Here is a 21,135-nt window from a genome sequence, read left to right as displayed (position 1 = left end):
AGATTAAACTCTTGCGGTAAGTCATCAAACGTGAAGGTGCAGCGAGAATGTCAATGTAAACTAACATCAATATGGATAGTAATATGCCTCGATCGGTGCTATTTTAGATTAATTATTAAAAATTAATTTACTGTTTATGCGTACCTACACTATAAAAAGGTAAGGATTAAAACAAGAAAAATAGACACACTGACATAAAAATATCCAAAAGGCGAATATAATTTTCATTAACAGATTTTAAAAGCGAGGTTAGATAATCTTAGGCACAACATTATTATTTATACACGATAAGTACTAAGTAATTTAAATTTATAAATTTATTTTACGTTTTCTAAATTTTAAGACTTGACTATTCCATCCTTTTTTCCATAGAGTGATCATAATATTGTACCACTCTCTTATATCCTAGTATCGCCTCGGCTCTGGTTTTTCTTAAAATTTTTACTACCTCGACCAACGGATATCAACAAATATCTATGAGTCTAATAAGGAATTCTTTAGTCCGCGTTAGTATCGCTTGTGCTCTGCGACTCGCTCTTTTTTTTATTCAGCTACAAGTTAGCCCTCGACTACAATCTTACTAATCTCACGAAGGTGGTGAGTTGTGATACAGTCTAAGTTGGTAATGGGCAATTTGGCAGTTATACTTAGCCCGTACCCCTGATCTGTTTTTATGCGACATCGTACCGGATCGCATAATCGCTTGATCGACACGTCTTTGTCGGTTGGGTGGTAACTAGCCACAGCTGAAGCCTCCCATCAGACAAAAAAAATATGGAACCAGATTAAAGATTTTAAACTAAGATTTTCGTGGTTAATCAACCAGTTGCAACCCAGTTGCATGGATCGTGGTCACGACGGGACAAAAGATTGAGTCCCGTCGTGACCACGATCCATGCAACTGGGTCGAAATATTGACAAATTCAAAATATTATCGTGGGATGTACCCGTTGGTCTATGCTTAACAAATGGAACCAGATTAAAAGCTAGTTGCATTCATCATCATTAATAACCTTTTCCCGTCCTACTGCTGGACTTAGACCTCCTCGTCCATACCATACGTCCAGAGAGGGTCTTACAATGCTTCTCAAATGTGATTTGGCGCGCTGTAATGATTATACTTAAATTAATCATAATAACCAGTATCGATAAAGATAATAAAACTTAAAAATATGTATTTTTGTCTGATTGTGACCTGATAACGTATAAACCATAGAACAGATTTTGAGGTTCTGCCGGAGATGTGGGTAGGAGCTCCGGGATTTCTTCTTATTTCAGGACAAAAAAGAACAAGCAACAGCTAGTTACTTAGATATATGATTAAGGTAGTAACCTAAAACACATCTTTTATCATTTAAGTTATTTAATTATTTAAAACCTAATTTAACAAAAGTTATTAACTATCTAATTTCTTCACCATTTTCCTATCTCTCATAACATTATATTATTTCTTGTCTGTTTCTCTGATGGTTTTTCTTAAGTATAATCCTCTCTTCCCATTTCTTAATCTTCGGAATGCTCTATGGAAAAGTATTGGTCATTACAATTATTTTATTGACACAATCAAAGCACATAAAAACATCCTTTGCAATACACACGGCAGAAGTAAAACTTCTGAAAAGTAGCAGAGAGGTTGAGATGGATCCAGAGTATCAAGAAAGTTAGGATAAATTTATGGTTTATTATTTTTTACCAAACCTAAAAATAATTAATATTTTAATGTCAAATATTATATTACATTTAACCATCTTCCATGGTAACTTAAAAAAACGTGCAGGTAATGTGTCTCATTCTCTGTCCAACTTAATCCTATACATTTAAGTGTTTCTGTCTTTCTCGTGACCACTGACCTCCTTTATACTATACTAATATTATAAATAAGAAAGATGTTTTGTTTGTTTGTTTGTACCCAATAATCTCCGGAAAAAAAGAAAGCTAAACTATCAGGAAAAAACATATAGTATTCAGCAATAGAGGTCGTTTAACACAACAACGATTTAAAAGAAGTTTTACTTCAAAAAGCGTAATTTGACGGTTCATATTATATATTTGGTAAAATGGTAACTTGATCGATACATCATTCATAATAAACCAATGAGGAAACGCTAACCAACCTTCTAACTCCCGTAATTAGCAGAACATGGGATAAGTTCCCGAAGTTGGACTTTTGTTACTTTAACATGTCTAAATTTAACACGCTAATAACGTGGCCTTTTAATCTACCGCCATATTATAATGTACATATGTTATGATGAGCTCTTAATATAACAATTTTAATCAGACATCTTTTAATTTTTATCAATTTTCTACCTAGTGCAAGCACAAATAATATCATTTATATGTTTATTAGTGTTTAAATATAATTTAATTTAATTCTTCGAACTTTGCGGGTTGCCAGTGATGACCTATGTGTGGTTCCGAAACATTTTCGCTGACTATGGGCCTCATAAGACGGCTCAGAGTCAATCAGCTGGTGATGGAGAAAGAAATGGTCAGAGTATTTTTACGTTATCAAATCAGAAATGAGGAGATCCGTAGAAGAACCGGAGCTACAGACTTAGCTCAACGAGTAGCGAAGCTGAAGTAGCAGTGGGCTGGGCACATAGCTCGAAGAACGGATGGTCGTTGGGGTCCCAAGGTGCAAATATGGCAGGGAGCCGCTGGACTCAAGCGGCACAAAATAGACAAAAGCCCTATGTCCAGCAGTGGACGTCTATCGGTTGATATGATCATGATGATGAAATATAAAGAAAAAACTGTACCACATTATTCATCATCATCCTATATATATAACCGGTAGAGTCCACTGTTGAACATAGATCACATATAAGTAATATCTAGTAGTAGTAGTAGTATTACTTAGTACTGTTACTATACTATTTACGAATATATTTACTAAACTATTTGTTCACAACGATATAAAATGGCACATAGCAATTACTACCTCTCAAAGTCGAAAATCTTTGCTGGATATTTTCAATCAGGCATTCTATTTTCTTTTAAATAATCGGTATACTACGTACTTTGTGCTTTGACTTTTAGCGTCATGCATTTCATACATAGTTTAATACATAATATATATCTATCTTTAAAAGGCTATGATTTATTTTACAACAATATTGGGACTACTTTTAAAACGGTACTTGTGAATCGTTTTCATACAACCACGGACATTGGTAAAAATAATTGTTGGGTCTCAGCATCCTACATATATTGTATGATATAGGATGCTTAGAACCAGCAATAAATGCGGCGGGAGAATCAATTCAAATAATTGCAGTCGTTTCATGCAGCAAAAATAAATATTCGAATTTGGTACTTTATTTGTTTAGCTGATTTTCTAAATTATTCTAGAAAATTTCTAAATACAGACATTCATATTTTATCTTCTCTCACTGATGTAGAAAATTGAAATATTTTATATATTTAATAAAATATTGCGTGTAGACCGCAAAGAAAAGGGGCTGGCAATATTTTTCTATCATTAAGATAGAAAAATGATTGTGTTTACCAAAAAAAATACATAAGGTTCACAAACAAAAGCTCTTCTATCTCTTCCATTTTAATATTTTTTTTAGGTATACTAAAGTAGTTTATTTTTAATTTGTACTTCTTTCACGCGGCAACGGAGCATCGAATTGACAATACGTGATATTTTAAACAGTATGGTTATACCTATACTACATAGTGTAAGAGCCGGAGAGAAATGAGCTTTGCCGCAATATAATTGCTAAAAAGTTCATAGGTACAAAAAAAACTTATTTAATAAATAAGATAACAAGAAAACAACTTAAACAATAAAATTTATTAACTTATCAGTCCATGACGATTGGCGAGTGGTCATGCTTTGGGTATACAACCTTTTTTTCTATATTTTCAGGTCTCTTTTTTAGTGGTCCATGTTTCCAGTTAGCCGGGTAGCCATACTTGTCCACGTCATCCCACCATTGCTGTTTGCCAGAGCCCCATATTAAATAGATTATATTCGTGCCTATTAATACACCGAACATAGTCCAAAATGCATTCCGCCATTGCTTGAGGGTTTGCTGAAAAGAATAATTATGTAACAACTTCAATTTTTCAAACTTGGCGCAGGGTAAGCATTATGTTTTTTGAAATTGGAGAGCATGGTCGTTGACCCTGGTCTGGTCTTATGGGAAGCTTGTGTCGTGGCTAGTTACCACCCAGTTGCCAAGCGATTCAGCGTTCTGGTAGAAATGCCGCGTAGAATGCAAGTCGATTGAGGGTATGAATCGGGAAATGAAGGTAACGACTAATAATTGGGGTGTATCTTTGCGTCTTTCGAGTCCATACGGGACTGAAATGTATCGAAAATGCACCCGTCTTTATATCAAAATACCCACCCACACATATAATTTTAAGTATTCAATGGAAACTATTTATTGATTTAAAAAAAATATCAGCATATTTGTTAAAATGCTAATAAATTTAATAAAATATCTGGCATAAATCAAATTGTAGTTTTAATATTAACCTACTTTGTAAAATTACTGTAACAATTATTATGCTAAGCATTATGGAGAAGTAAAATTTTAATCTCATGTGTCCAGAGTCAATCAACCATCACTTCCCAAATTTCGTTTACGTTTTTAAACGAAATTACCATTACCACGAATATAATTGTTAGCTTCTATCGAAAACTGTCTAGTATATCTACTTCTGCCGAACTAAAAGACTCAAGCAAGTAATTATCGAAGTTAAAAAAATAGCTAATCAAACCCATCAGTTCATTACACGTTGTGATAAAAAATCTTTTTTTCTCTACATCTGTAGGAAATTGAATTAATTTTACGCTTGACTTGTCTTATTTTCACCATTAACCAAACGAGGTTCATTCAACCGTTAAGTCTCGGGTTTCCTAACTTATTAGAAAAAGCATAGTAGGTAGGTATTTTCCCATTATATCTCCGGAAGTTGCGATACACGAAGCACAAAAGGAATATGATATAAGAAGCCTTTGAAACAACAGTGTTTTGTCCCGCTCTGACATTTGAAAAGTGCTCTCAGTTGAAGTGTGACAAAACGTGTATGTAATTTAAAAGACCACAGACATCTCTGACATTTCGATTAGACCTGCTTCCATGAATACTTAACAGTGTTTTATTACTTTATATATGTAATGTTAGCTATCTCCGAAGGGTATATAACAGTTTTAACCTATTTTCCTTACTCGTTCAGAATTTCAAAATCCGCAATGGATAATTTAATTTAGGGTCCCAATTACTTAAACATTCATGGTATTCAAAAAAACCTTCACAACGTTCAGAAATTGAACTGAATGGGTTTCCATTAAGAATGCAAAAAGATCTGAATGGAACGGAATTCGTTTTTAAAATTCAAATAGTCGTGCGGCTTTAGTCGTACACAATTCAATAAAAGTTTCTGTTAAACGTCAATTTAATATCAATGAATTAGTGTAAAAATGAAAATTAGTGACATACTTATTTGGATTCATCGGATATAATGAACAAATTTTAATGTACCTAGTAGGTATATTTAAATAGGTGCTATATTTACTGCATAACCACATGTTTTTGAATTAAAACGAATCTATAGGTAATTATAAATTACAGCTGCAGCATTAATACAACGAAATGGGTGTATCCCACCATACCGATATAAATTGAAATTTGGATTGACAAAATTATAGAACATAACATTTTTAACGGTTTATAAAAAAGTTGTTGGGTATGAAAGTTCATTTCTTAGAGGAACAGTGCAGCTGAACGAGTTGACGAGGTAGGTCAGATTATATTGTGTAGGATAACGGAATTAAGTTAGTATGGAGCTTAGCAGAAATTACGTTTGGAGGAAATATGTTTTTTTTAATAATTAAATGCATCTTAAATGGCCTGAGGGCTTTAGTTAAAATATATAATTTTGAAATGAAATGGGTCATTAGCTGTTTTTCAAAGTGTCTCATTGTAATATGGACCTTTGAAAAGTAGGCCTAAACTGCAAATGAATCCATTACCGGCCCACTAAAGAGCACGGGTTTGAAGTACGGACGGCGCCGTTACGGCTACGACTCCGGCCTCCCAGAGTGAGAAGGGTTTTAGGCCGTAGTCCACCATGCTTGCCAAATGTTGATTGGTGGACTGGATAACATCAGTGGTATGAGATTGACAAAGCACTCAAGCCGCGATTGCGAGAGGCATGCAGGTTTAAATTTAGAAGGTTGCAAAATGTTTAAATGCGTTTTAAAATGTTAGTATGATGTATCGTGCGTTTAACATCAGAAGCTGTATGCGGACAAACTCGCGGAGGTCTGCTAGTGTCTACTCAAGAAATACTTACACCTGGTGTCAAAAGTCCGACCATATACGGCGTAATCATCCCTGATACAGCTGCTAATCCATTAACAAACGCAGAACATGTTCCTGCGTAGTTAGGGGCAATGTCCATAGCATTGATCTTCACACTGCTGTAGAACCCAGCCATGAAGGTCATTGATGCAATGAAATATCCTACAGCCTTCGCGCGATCGCAGCCAGAATATGAAGCCAGAATAATAAATATTGCGGGTATTGTTGATGCTGAGGAAACAAATTCTTCCGTGAGCGTGATAAAATCAAATGCATATTTTGTAAGACATAAAATGGAGTACATTTTTTAAAATGAATGTATAGCTATACTTACATACAGTAGTATAGATTTTTCTTCCTGTTGTAATACTGTGCCACTTTCTTCTTATGCATAGGTCGCATAAGCCAGCAAAGATAAATGAAAATATATACATAGAAATGTATGGAAGGGCTGACATTAATCCAGTTTCCTTAATATTAAACTTGAGAACATCGGAGAAATATTTGGGAAGATCAGTTATCATCGTAAAGTACCCCCAGTCATGACCTACCTGTAAAGAGAAATGAAAACAATCAAGGATGAATTGAATCACTCATGTCGCTTGTACAGGATTCAGCAACGAATAAAATAGAAGCAAAATTTAATTTATACTAAAATAAATGATGTTACATTTGCATTTTATATAGGTATGGTTCTCTCCTCGAGTATCTTCTAAAATAAAAAATTAGGGCAGCTCTCCCTAAAAAGCTTAAAAACGTGAAATTGGTAGCTATGGAGGATATCACCTCTAACTTTTCAGTTGTAACCATGCTAATTCTTTATTGTATCTATTTCTTACTATCATAAGAGTCACGAAAATGTATTTACTTCTCAACAAAAGAAAGATAAAAGGTTGATTTGGTGTCTATGGAAACTCTACGGTCACCCATAAAATAACGGGACGAACACTCATGGTTCTGGGCATAATCACAAGCCTTAAGCCTCCGACGTCAGAACTTGGCAATTCATACTTACAGCAGCTATAACAAGTACCCACAGTTGTGGTGAACGTAGCATTGCTTTAAATGGCACAGGATCTAATTTCTTATGCAAGCCCGAGGCAGTTATATTAGCATTCAAGTAATCTCGCTCTTCATCAGATATAAAAGGATGAGAGTTCGGTGTACTGTAGCAGAGAAGTGTCTGAAATTATAATTAAATACACGGTAGTTCTTCTTTACAGTAGATCATTTACATTATTATTTAATATTAGCTGTCTATTACAATTAGCTATTCTTTTCTTAGACTGTTAGGAAATGTTGCTTACCGTTAACAATCCCCGTACCTCGGAGAGATCTTTTAGTAGTCGATTTATTAATTACTATTATTATTATAAATAAAAATTTATTTTTCCTAACATGTAATAATAATCGGTAAAGCCCATCAACCTGCATTGGAGCAGTATGCTTTAAGGCGCTCTCTCCAGAGAGCGAGTGGGTGAGAAAATACACTGTAGCTACTATTTGAGACAGTGTATAAAAATAACTAGTACCTTGGTAACGCTTTTAATTATACTAATTTATAATGTAAATAATTTAACTGGTTGGTTTAAATACTTACAAAAAACAGAAACCATAGCACCCCGAGGCTTCCAAATACATAAAATACGTTGGCCCAGTCACCGCCGTTCGCTAAGAGCACTCCCGAAATATATGGACCAGCAATATTGCCTATTTGCGCCCCTCCGAATATCATAGCCCCAAAACGAGACCGTTCTGCCGGTGGAACCCATCGAGCCATTAGTAAAACAAATGCTGGTGTGACTGGTCCCTGAAACAATTCAAATGTTATGAAATTAAGCTTAATTTGCTATACTCCACGAACAAACTCAATATTGGATAGAAGCAGGCGTTACTTTGCGGAAATCCATGATATTCAATATATTCCATTCCATTATATCCAAACTCAATGTAAAAAAATATCTAAATTCTTTATTATTTTCTAATTGAGACGAAGAGTTTTGAAAAAAAAATTGCAGCACACAGCTGCCCGTCTGTCTGTCTGTCTGGCTATCATTATTTATTATAATGGTAGATTATAAGAATTTAAGCGATGGTGTGTTCATTGTACAAACATACTCGTGGATAACGCAAGACAGGTTTTTTGGCTTCTTTTTGCCCAGATCCTACGTTATATCGTGAGGTCGGTACAACATGTCATCTACAAACTCATAGACAAACTTTTTGATGTGGTTTGGTATGTTTTTTTATGAAATATATACTTGGAATGCATGTGTATTGCCAAGAAATTCACATTTCCACTATTAATGCGATAAAAGATGTTACAATCTATATCAGAAAGACTAACAATACTAAGATTAATAATTTAGTTATATTAACGTGATAAAATTATAGCGTACCCTCAGCAACAATTTAAGTTTATCGTAATATTGTTGAAATTACAATAAACGTGATGACAATAGGCGACCCATACAATAGTAGCTTGGGGTTTTAGGGAAATAGTTTTGAATAAACACAAACTTAGTCAATTTCACAGTTCAGAAGATTTATATAAGGACCCCTTGTCCTGTACAAAAGCTTTCGAAGAAATGTAAAATTAAATTTTAGACGCGACGTAGGTATAATAAATAAATAGCAAAATATATTTGAAACTATGCTTCAGAATTTTTGTTTGCATAAACTTAAATTAGTGAACAACCTGGTAAACATGCAGTATAATATGATAAACTACATCGAGGGAACTTTTTAATAAACCTACTGAAGTAGGAACTATTTTACTAGTAGTAAGTAACTATACATTTTTATTTAATTCGCTTACCTCGCCAAGACCACAAATTACCCTCATAATGAAAAGCCCCACAGCACCCCCGATTCCAACTGCAAATGGTGTCAGAGCTGTAGAAACAGAAGTGCAGAGTAAGCTCAGACCAAGCGTCCATTTTCCTCCGAACTTTTCAGCCAGTAGTCCACCAGGTAGATGCGTGACCACATATCCGTAGTAAAACGCACTGAGTAGTAAACCTTGAGTGCTTTCGTCCCAGTCGTATTTTTCATGACCCTGTAAAAAATAAGCTCTAGTATCTGTCGATAGACCATCCTGTCAATAATCGTCGTGAAGTAGTTGGAGATAAAGTAAAAAAAAAAGACTTTCAGTTTAGATCAGAGTTTGAAGGCATTTTAATGCAACGCATACAAACAGAAATTTATCACAAGTATTGAAAAATCAAAGCGAAAAATTCCACACAGTGAAAATTAACATAGTGATAAATGAACCTTCGAAACTTTAAGATCTATGAATCCTGCCCTAAATCCTAAGTGCTAGTTTCTAGCTTCATGCTCGAGGTGGTGTTAAGTATCCATATAAACCCATAACTCCATTTCTACGGAAAACTGTTGGTGCCACTTCTTATGTTCCGAAATTTTGCGTGAATACTTCTTCGCGCAAATTTGGCCGGTCCATAATAATTATATTATGAGACTGTTGTAAAAATTTTTATAAGTGTTAGTAAACCTAATAGGTAAAATAAAATATATTAAGTAATTAAACAGTCTTGATTACCTGTGGACTGTTTTTTATCGGTCATATACATAGAATGTTTATGATTTTAATCCATAGAGCGTCGCATTATCCATACTTCAGATAATACTGGTTACAGTCAGATATATTTTGCAGGCTGATTGGCGCAGTGAACCGCAACGCTGCTTTCTGAGTCCAAGGCCGTTGGTTCGATTCCCACTACTGGTTAATGTTCGGTGTTTATATTTATTTTATAAGTATTTATGTATATTATTCATAAAAATATTCATGAGTCATAATAATACTCATAACACATGCTACGCTTAATTCGGGGATAGATAGCGATGTGTGTATTGTGGTAGTATATTTATTTATTTATATTTCTTTGGGATAAAGATAGCCCGCGATTTATTTCTTAAGCTACCTTCTGTTGTGCCTTCAGACAATTAAACCCATAGTATATCAGAGGTATATAAATAGGATTACTGGAAGTTGTACTCGTTTTATTAAAAAATACCCGTAGAAGAATAAATATTTACTAATACTATGTATGTTTAGTATAAGAGCTTTTCGCTCGCAATCATAGAGTCGTTTTCGAGTATCGAAACACTCACGTCACAGCAAAGTGGACATGGTAGATTCTGTAATCCAAATTTTTATTTTACAACCATAGAATTAAGAACATCGAGAAAACTTATACACTACTAATATTGAAGCATCAAAAACCACTCCACTTTAGCAGTATTTCTTAAACAGGCGTTAGTTACTCAATTCATTTAGAGTTGACTGTAATTATTTTACATCTAATGTTCTAAAAGTTTACCATAAAATGGGAAAAATGGGAAAGTTTATAAGCTAGCAACATTCCGCAGGTGTGAAGTAAGACGTGCTCGGGGCGTTTTCTCTGTTTTTGGACACAATGCATTGCATGTAATAATGGCTGAATGAGAATTCTGCACGTTCGTAATTCTGTGATTACAACAGCACTTGCTTTAGTATTGTGGACAAATTTAATATTAAAATCAAGATGTATCTCTATAATTATCTATCGAAATATTCGACGTGCAAGATTTTCTATAGGCGAAACCTACCTTTGGATCATACACATCCTATTCTAATACGGTAGGTACGGATCTTTGAAGGGCTGTACCCTGTACTGTTTTATAATAATTAATGTACCGTAGTTTTTAGCGTCTTGCGATATCTCCCAATCAATGATGGTTGATTATTTAGATCGTGGCAACTTGTAGCGACAGTATCTTACCTCAAAAATTACAGAAGAATTAGAAGTAGAAGAAGTGCTTGCGTCAGAAGGGCATGTTTCACCAACTATGTGTGCCTCAGAAGTTACTTTCTTCACCATTGTTACGATTGTCACGCTTAGACATACGCGCATCGTAAATGAGTTTGCCAACGCAAACAGTCCAAGCAAGCCGAAAACATAGCGCTGTGGTATGAATATCACTAAAAGTAAGAATGGAAACCATTAAAACATTTATGATAAAATATTCCAAACTTCATCACTATTCTTAGTCGATCTCCCTGGTGCATTAGTAAGCGCTGTGCCATTTCTGAGTTTTCTCTGATCTCTTCTAAAGGATTAGACTTCGGCCGTGGCCAGTTACCGACAAAGACATGCCGGATTTAACGTTCCAGTACGATTTCGCGTAGAAACCAAATAGTGACAAATAATATTGCAATTTTCAATAATATTGAAAATTTAATTGACTGTACTAAAGGTTAGGCTTAGGCGTAATAAATAACCGGTTAATTTATTTAATTAACGAATTACTTTTTCTTATCCTACTTTTCGACTATCATTATAAAAATAGTTGAATTTTTGGTTTATTTTTATCGCTTTACAACATAAGCATTCAAAACATTAGTCGGGAGTTGGTGTTCAGAACACGAGAATAGTCCACGTGGCCGAAATGGCGGGAAGAGCTTTCTTAAAAAAAATCAAAAATATTTATTTCGTTTCGTACAGTTAAACAATACTACATCGAAATTTGGGCCAGTTTACTAATTTGCTAGTATTACTACAAGCATTTGTGGCAGGTGGCCCCTATACCTACATTATATTCATTGAATTCTAAACAAACAATATAAATAAAGGTAAATAATTTTTATTAGCGGTGAAAGCTATAACTTTTCTAAGTTGTGGGCCTTTTAAGTAATTAAATATTACTAGCTTCAACGCTTAGCTGAGAGTTCTACATAATGTTCTTAAAGTTGTATGGACTTCACCAATCCCCACTGTGCCAGCGTGGTGGACTACGACCTTAACGCTCTTTCATTGTGAGAGGGTAACCGCACCCTGTAGTGGGCCGATAATGGGTTGGTATGATGATGAGGGTGATATTCATAGTGAAAAGTGAATCTTACCTCTGTTTAGTATTCGACGCCATCCGGTTAGTGACATTATTTATTCTAAGTACGTAATTTTAACTTTAACAATAATTATTTCGCATCATCAAAAATTTAACACATTAGAAAACACTCGTCAATTAAATACCACCGCAAACTCAACAGTTACCTACTACTCAAAATACTCGATACGTTACATTAAAACTGTTTTATCAATTTTATGTTCAACCCACTTTCCAACTGTCGTTCTTTTGTCTAAAACCCATTGAGTGTATTGAAGTGCGCTGAAACAATAAACGAGCCAGAGATGACATTATCAGTGATACGGAGAACAATCTCACGTTCATTCCGACAAAACACTGAATCTGATAACAACACTTTTGGTTTTAACAACAAAAAATAAGAAAAAAATAATAATGTGACCACTCATTTATTGGTAACTCCGCGGAAAACATTACTCTTCAAAATCAAAACATTACTTTTCAATATTGTTACAAAACGTTGTACGAATACTTTTAAATTATAGAGTACCTAATTCTGTACTTATAATAAACAATTATTTTGGCGTATACAAATAAAGTGTATAAATAAATAGAATAAACAACAATTAAATCAGGTGGAAACTGGCTGTCCTTTGTAGGAATTTCCAAATTAAATAAATAAATATATTACTACAATACACACATCGCCATCTAGCCCCAAAGTAAACGTAGCTTGTGTTGTGGGTACTAAGATGACTGATGAATATTTTTATGAATAATATACATAAATACTTATAATATTCAGATTAACACCCTGAAAAACACTATTGTATGTTCATCATACAAACATTTTCCAGTTGCGGGAATCGAACTCAGAAAGCAGGGTCGCCGCCACTGCGTCAGTCTGCCGTCAAAATTACCTAGCCTTGTTTTGCTTGTGTCCAGTGGCTTTATGCTCGGTTGATGTTATCTGCCCACCATGGTGAACTAAGGCAATTATTACCCACGCTGCTTTTCGCGGTACGGTGTAGCCATTCCAGCACTTTTGAGCCCCAACATTTAGTAACCCCTAGTCATTTGCCCCACACCGTTAATTGCTACAACTATTCCGTTTATCTATGTATCTCTCGTTTACATACGGATCTTCTCATTTCATATTTGACCACGTAGAGATATCCCAAACATAAACAGCCCAGTGACTTGGAGCATTTTATACGTCTGCTAGATAGCAACAAAATTTAGGAGCAATCATAAGTCATCTTTGGCATTATGCACTGTTCAACATTTTGCTCAAGCACTGCAGGATATGAAAGTTATCACGACGTTGCAACGTTCTCATATTAATGCTTGGGTCCAGCTATTGAAACGGCCAGCAGAGGTCATTATTTATTGTATTTAGGTCTCAATTATAAAGACTGCATCATCGACAAATCGTAGTTGGCTGATATACTGGCTGTTGCCAAATCAGTTCTAATCCGGAAGCTTAAAGAAAACGGTAAAAAGTATTGAGGCATATAAATAAATAAATAAATATACTACGAGAATACACACATCGCCACCTAGCCCCAAAGTAAGCGTAGCTTGTGTTATGGGTACTAAGATGACTGATGAATATTTTTATGAATTATATATACATAAATACTTAGAAAATACATATAAACACCCAGACACTGAAAAACACTTAATGCTCATCACACAAACATTTTCCAGTTGTGGGAATCGAACCCACGGCCTTGGACTCAGAAAGCAGGGTCGCTGCCCACTGCGCCAGTCGGCCGTCATATAAAAAACTCATATCGCAATCACAGTACGATAAAAATATAATAGCAATGATTAAAGTCAGAAATCATTGCCAATAACTTTTAATAAGGCACTTTTAAGTATTTTGTAACGACTCACTCTAATGTGCACAGTGTACTAATAAAATCTATTAACTACACAATCACCATTAAAAACAGTATAACCCGTTAAATCAATGATTAAAAGTAGCTAATCTTAAGTACCTACTGAACGGATTGCTTTAAAGTATTCTCTAGAAAATAGAACGTCTCGTCATTATAATTTTATTGTTTATTCAAATTCCTATAAATGATTTATTTTTCCCTCAAAACTTTTTTTTACATCTTCAAGCACTGTCTTCAAGTAATGGTTTTCACAAAAGTTTATTCTTGTGGAAGTTGCAGCTCATAAAGTTATTTTTAACGAATGTCTTTTGTACGCTCTGAGGGTTTTGTACCTATCATTTCATGTTTGCAGTTTGTCGTCGTTATAGTCAGTCAGACATTGAGGCGCTTTGAATCCACCGCATACATACGGGTACGCCCCACCAGGTACATTAGACTCAAACATAATCCTGTGATCGTCGACCAAATACTCAAACAAAATACTACTACCTATTACTAATCTAAAATGCAAAATGAAAAAGTAGTTAAAAATAAACAAATGAAGAACCCAAACATACAGTACAAAATAGATATTTAGAACAAAACAAACAAACGAAAGAAAGAGCTAAAATAAAAGAAATGGATAGAGGATAAAGAAAAAGTTTGAAATTGCTCTTTGGTTGCTAAACAAGCTCTATTGAATCTACAACTCCATTTCTTCTATATTCTTAAAAAACATGTACTAGAAAAGTAGAAATGCAGTATGATCTACAAGAAAGCATAAATAGAGTAGGTACCTGCAGGGCTAACACAGGCAGAAGACAAAAATGTTATCCCCCGATAATATCAGAATATAATCGGAGGGGATATCATTTTTGTCTCCTGGCTGTGCTAGACCTGCTGCCCATGCTAGCCGAGCAGGGAGTTTAAGCAAAAAAAATATTCTATTCATAATCAAAACTCAAATCAAATAGATGTCATTCAATATTAAAAGATAAACTAAATCAATTCCAACAAAAAAGCAATTATTAATTAGTTATCAAATCATTAATTTTCAATAATATTTGGCAAATTGTCTGGTTTAGGGTAGTGATCCGCCAACATGTTTCCAGTTCTGGGTAAGCATACCTGTCTTTGTTATCCCACCACTGCTTTGATGTTCGTCAGATTCCCCCAATCCCGATATTAAATTATTTAAGTTGTGCTTACTAATTACACTACGAAAATTGACAAAATTGCTTTAATAGTTTGCTAAGAAAACTATTATATCACTGTTATTAAAATTCTAAACACTAATTAACTGGCTCGCCCTGTCTAATACCATCACCATCATAATAATCATATCAGACTAGTTTAATCCCACTAATATATAGGCTTCTTTGTTCATAGAAGACCAGATAATATAGAGACCTGTTCCATTATGCTACTGCAGGTTGCTGGGCTTAGGCTTTCTATTTGACACTTAGGTAATGACTGATTTGCAGTTGTTCAAATTATTGATGTAGTATTAAAAAAATAAACTGTTACGAATGTAACTAAGTTATCAGTTTTTATTTTTATTCCCGTTGGATTAATGTTACGCATGGCTTATTTTTCTTCCACCTTTGACCAAACGTCGCCAATTCAACCGAGGCGCTTTGACTTAATTATCGAAAGTATAAGAAAAAACCTAGTACAAGAATTTGCCCACTTTTTACACTGGACCTGCGTAACACGAATCACTAGAGGCACATAATATATATCAATACTTTCGTAGTATAAGTATAGATCAATCGCGGTAAAATGGTAAATTGGGTTGTAGGCTAGTTTAATAAAATAATAGATTAGTAAAGCAAATATCTATCTATCTATTTAATTTTTTTAATTTAGTTATATTTATTTTAATTTGTCACTTCATATATTTTGTCGCATTACCTTTATTTGTTTGTCATTCAGATTATCTAGAAGAAAGCAAGGGTATTAAAATAGTAGGTATAACACGTACGTAGTTATTGTACTCACGTGAATCCTATTACAAAATACCTTATTAAATTTTTGCATTCTGGAAATATTAAAAAAATAATCACAGTTATGTTCTATTATAATCTTTTTTTGCATACGTTTGTAAGTCGCTCTTGTATCTGAGCAAAAGAAAGCGACGAAGCGAAGAAGATCGACGTACATGAAGTGTAAACTTTAATATTTTGCAACTTTAATATTTGCGAAGAGAACTATGTTATTCTAGTACTATTTGTGTATTTTCGTGAAAGATGAATAGCAATCGAGCCCAATCTTATACATATTGTCGCGTAATGCTAATTCTAAAGCGAATCGTGTCGGCCAATCCATAAAATCTGGAATACATACTGATCGTTTCCGTTTTTTGTATGTTTTCTGGCACCAGAATATTTATTTACGACAATACACACATCGCCTACTAGCCCCAAAGTAAGCGTAGCTTTTGTTACACTAAGATGACTGATGAATATTTTTATGAATAAAATAAATAAATACTTATAATACACAGATACGCGTACGCATACCGTGTTTCGTAGGCATACCGACGGGATAGAATGCCTGATAACCAAGAAGCGGCCGTATCATCATGATCAGGTTACGTCGGCGCAGCAAATTCCGGAGACTAGCTTTGCATCGTGATGCGATACCTTTTTTACCACTCTTCCTATGGGAAAAATCGTGCCAAAAATCGGCCAAAATATTTAATAAGTTTAGTTTTAATATTATAATAATTATTAATGTAATTCTTAGACTAATAAATGCCCCCCCCCCCCCCCCCCCAACTGCGACCCCAAATATAAGTCACTGTTACAAGTGTATGTTGATCACACAAACATTTTCCAGCTGTAAATAAGGTACGCACCGCGTTGGACTCAGAAAAGGGTCGCTGCCCACTGCGCCAATCGGCCACCTATATGGAAAAAAGATATCTTAATATTAGACACTTTCAAGTACAAAATAATAAAAATAATGACTAACAAACTGAGATAATGGCGCTTTCTTTTTTTCTTCAGAAGTTAAAAGTCTAACCATATAAGGCGATATCATACCTGACACAGCGGCTAATCCATTCACAAACACGGCACTTATCCCTAGTTATATCTGCATACCGTCTGTGAAAGGTCCAGAAATCCTTTGTGGGGTTAAGTATACGCTTTTATAACATTATTCCGAAAGTAATCCTGGAACTACATACGTTTTAACAATGTTTTAATACGCATTGACTACAGCGAGGTTACGATACAATGCATTTCTTAATGAAAGGGTTGATGGATAACGAAGCTCTGCTCTCATCTGTCACAAGATGGAAATTGATTGATGTTCGAAAAGAGCAACTGCTATATTTCTTGCCGGCTTTCTGTGAGTAAAATCTGCTTTCGAAACTGGTGGTAAATTCACTAGAAACATACATACCTACTTGACGTTTCTAAAGTGCTCATAAGGTAGTCTATAAATGAATTTTGAGTTATGAATTTCATTGATCTTGATACTACTAATGAAGCCGGCCATAAAGGCCATCGTTGCTATGAAAAATCCTACAGCCTTAATGCGGTCACAGCCAGAGTATGAAGCCGGAATAATAAAGATGGCGGGTATTGTAGATGCTAAGGAAAAAAATCTTCCGTGAGCGTGATTAAATCAAGGTTATTCATACTACCATACTAATTTTGTAAATGCTGATTGCATGCTGCTGCATGCTTATTTCTTTGCTTATTTGTTCAGCTTTACTTCTGCATCTATCTTGATGAAATTTCGCACATAAACACATAGATACATTTGGCACTCTGGAAAGATTGCCATAAAGGACAAATAAATCTTTTAATTTAGTGAATAGTCGTAGAGGGTAGGTAGGGTGCTGCCGTAAACAGCACTAAGTTACAATATTCATTGCTAAAAATTCTATGGATACCTAACTGTTAATTTATATAGCTTTAATAATCAATATCGAGAGAGTATTCTCGAGGCATTTTTATTTTATTGTTTGAATCTTAGTAAACATGACTCACAATAGGCTTCCTTCACAAATGGCGGGCTTGTTCATTTTCAGGGTGAGTGTTTTGATTAAGACAATTGTGCAGCTCTGAGGTTTTACATCGACCCTTGTCCTGAACAAAAGTTTTAAAAGGAATGTAAAAAAAAACGAAAAGTCTATTTTAGACAACACAGACAAAGACAATTTCCTGACCCAAGAAAATAATAATATTCGCATTTATATAAATACGAGGTGACCTAGTAATGCTCAATATTATTATATTATGTAGTTTTCTTTAATTCTGAAAACGATAATGATGCTCACTTCGGAGGTGCTATAGTTTTACGAGCAATTTCAGGGTATATGTCCCTAAATACAAGTTTAGTTGCATATTCGCGTGCATATGATACAGAGCTAACAGGATGGGAGATTTTATTTTGAATACCTCTTCAAGACCGCAAATGATTAAAAGTCCCACAGCACTCCAAATTCGTACTACGAATGGTGTTTGTTAGAGCTGCAAAAACAGAAAACCAGAGTAAACGCAGACCTAGTGTCCATGTTCCGCCAAAATATCCAGATAGAAGCCCTTCTGGCAAAAGCGTAATCGCATAAAAAGCACTGAGCAATAAACCTTAATATTATTCTCCACTATTTTTTTAACTAATGCTTTGCTACTTTTGATAATACCTACTGCAGGTTCTATTGACAAACCCACTTGCTAAATGCGTAACATAGTTATCGATACAGAGTCACATTATCCATACTTAAGATAATGCTATTTACATTGTTAGACTGACGCAGGGATTAAGATAACCAGCCATATTATGATATTTGTATTTCTCTCCGCTAATGCCTTGAATCGATTTAAGCTATGAGTGTCAGGTTTAAGCAAAAAAGCTTACTGGAAGCTTCTAACTCGCTTCAAGTTTAAGCGTTTGAATAATGGGAAGCGCTATGTTCACTTTCATCATCATCATCATATCAACCTACTAGCGGACCCTCGCGACTTCGTCCGCGTATGAGTCAATCGAGAAGCTAGAATAGATCTGATGCTGACATCATAATCATCGTGCCTAGCTTTGTACCTACTGTTATTGTACGATGTATACTGAGTTAGTAAGTTGTCATTATTTTAGTTGATATATATATATATACATAAATCCATCCATACACCCCATCCTCACAAACTTTCGCAATTTTTTATATTAGTAGGATGGTACGCATAGACATTGTTGTCTCATATGCCTTGCGACTTGCTGTTATTTGTGAAGAGTTATGCCCTTTATCTCCAACAATATTTATCAGATCTTCATTAAAATAAGACAAAATATGTTTGATAGTATACACTTTTAAATAAAAAAAGAATTTTTAAAATCGGTTCAAATGTAACAGAGCTATGAAGTAAATTTGATAAAAACTTTCATGCCATTTCCCGCAGGAACCTTATTGTTTATCTGGATAAAAAGTATTCTATATGTTGACCCGGAATATCAGCTACCATTATAACAAATTTTATTTAAATCCTTTCAGTACTTTTCACGTGATGCGCGGACAGACAGACAGACGGACAGACAGACAGACAGACAGACAGACAGACAGACAGACAGAGAGACATACAAAAATAAAACAAAAATCTGTTTTCGACTCAGTATCGATTATAAAGCATCCCCCGGTCAAAATTTTCAAAATATATTAAATATAGAAATATTCCACTTACAGTTTTTTTATAAGTATAGTTTACAGGCCTATGCAATAGCCATTTTGTGATACATACAAGAAAAATTCTACCTTTGTTTAGTAATAAACGTTATCCAGTGAAACACGCCATTATTAACCCCGAGTATGTATTTGCTGTCCTTTTTTCCATATTCAAAATTGGAACACGAGTCATGTAATAAGCGCTTGTCAATTATGTCACCACAAACCCAGCTCTTATCTTCTACTCTAAATAAATATATATACAAAATAGATCAAATAATGTTTTCGTAGTATTGGTTTTAGCCCACTTTCCGACTGTCGTTAATTTATCTAAAAGGCATTGAGAGAATTGAAGTGTGCTGAAATATTGAATTGGAATGAGATGACATTATCAGTGATAAGGGGAATAATCTCACGTGGCGATATGACAAAAGGCTACAATGATAACATTTTCTGTTTTCTCGGTAATTTTGAACAAATTCGAGGGGACACTAAAGTCACAGAAAAGATTTTCTGTCTTTGTTCGGCTGATCCTCAAGCCAATTTCCCAGCCTGCCAATCTCCTATCTCCTTAGTATTCTCTTTTTCAAGAATAATGTTATACTTGAATAAAATAATCCTCACAACATGTAACATCCTCTTGTAGATTCGATGTAAGAGCATCCTATATCAAAAGGAACAAGAAGATTTCTGGTGCAAGCCCACTTTTGAACTGAACTTAGTCAGTAACGCCTCTGTTCTACTATTATAGAGATACGTAGAATTATCTACTTATCTCTATAACAAATCTTACATACTTTCCAGAAGTGGAAAACATAATATACACCATATTACCATTCACATGTAAGCACAATTTTTGCATTAGATGTATTTAAAACGGGTGAATTGATTCTTCTCATTTGACACATTCGTTGAGTTTCTTTTTTGAGTTCCAGTACTATAGTTGCACCATCGTCATTAAGTAACAAGACGTCACAAAAATGAATTCACCAACATGTCAAGGAAAAATTGAGCGATCTATTGCAAACCCAAAATCAATATTTACGTACGACGAACAAGTTTTGTATCTATTGTTTGAAAAATGAATCACAAGAAAAAGAAATAGTCCGATAAAAAGCAGCCTATCCCAAGTTAGAACACGACGCGGCAAGATTTCTAAATAATAGGTTTTGTGCCATCTGCTTCATAAGAAACTTCAAAACTTCTTTGATACTTTAGTTTTTATGACGAGTTGACAAGTTCAATAAATAAAATTTAAATTTGTGTTTTCATATTTAAGATGTAAAAGAAGCAACGAGTATCCACTAAAATTACTATTACAAAAATAAATGATGATCTTGACAAAAATAAAACGAAATGTAAAAAAAAAATATTTTTTTCTTTTATACAA

The 21,135-nt window shown here is 34.4% G+C and overlaps 1 protein-coding gene across 1 annotated transcript; it reads right to left on the bottom strand.

Annotated features, from left to right (window-relative positions):
* Nucleotides 1-3,815: 3,815 nt before the first annotated feature.
* LOC120629375 (putative inorganic phosphate cotransporter) lies at nt 3,816-12,265 on the bottom strand. The gene is made up of 8 exons (XM_039898306.1): nt 12,229-12,265; nt 11,108-11,307; nt 9,145-9,384; nt 7,927-8,136; nt 7,342-7,509; nt 6,661-6,877; nt 6,319-6,557; nt 3,816-4,046 (listed from the first exon to the last, which is right to left on the bottom strand). The coding sequence occupies exons 1-8, from the start codon at nt 12,263-12,265 to the stop codon at nt 3,816-3,818; spliced, it is 1,542 nt and encodes a 513-aa protein (XP_039754240.1).
* Nucleotides 12,266-21,135: the final 8,870 nt, after the last annotated feature.

The sequence above is a fragment of the Pararge aegeria genome, chromosome 14, assembly GCF_905163445.1.
Source record: "Pararge aegeria chromosome 14, ilParAegt1.1, whole genome shotgun sequence".
Lineage (NCBI taxonomy): Eukaryota > Metazoa > Arthropoda > Insecta > Lepidoptera > Nymphalidae > Pararge > Pararge aegeria.
This window is presented reverse-complemented; position numbering and strand designations above follow the sequence as displayed.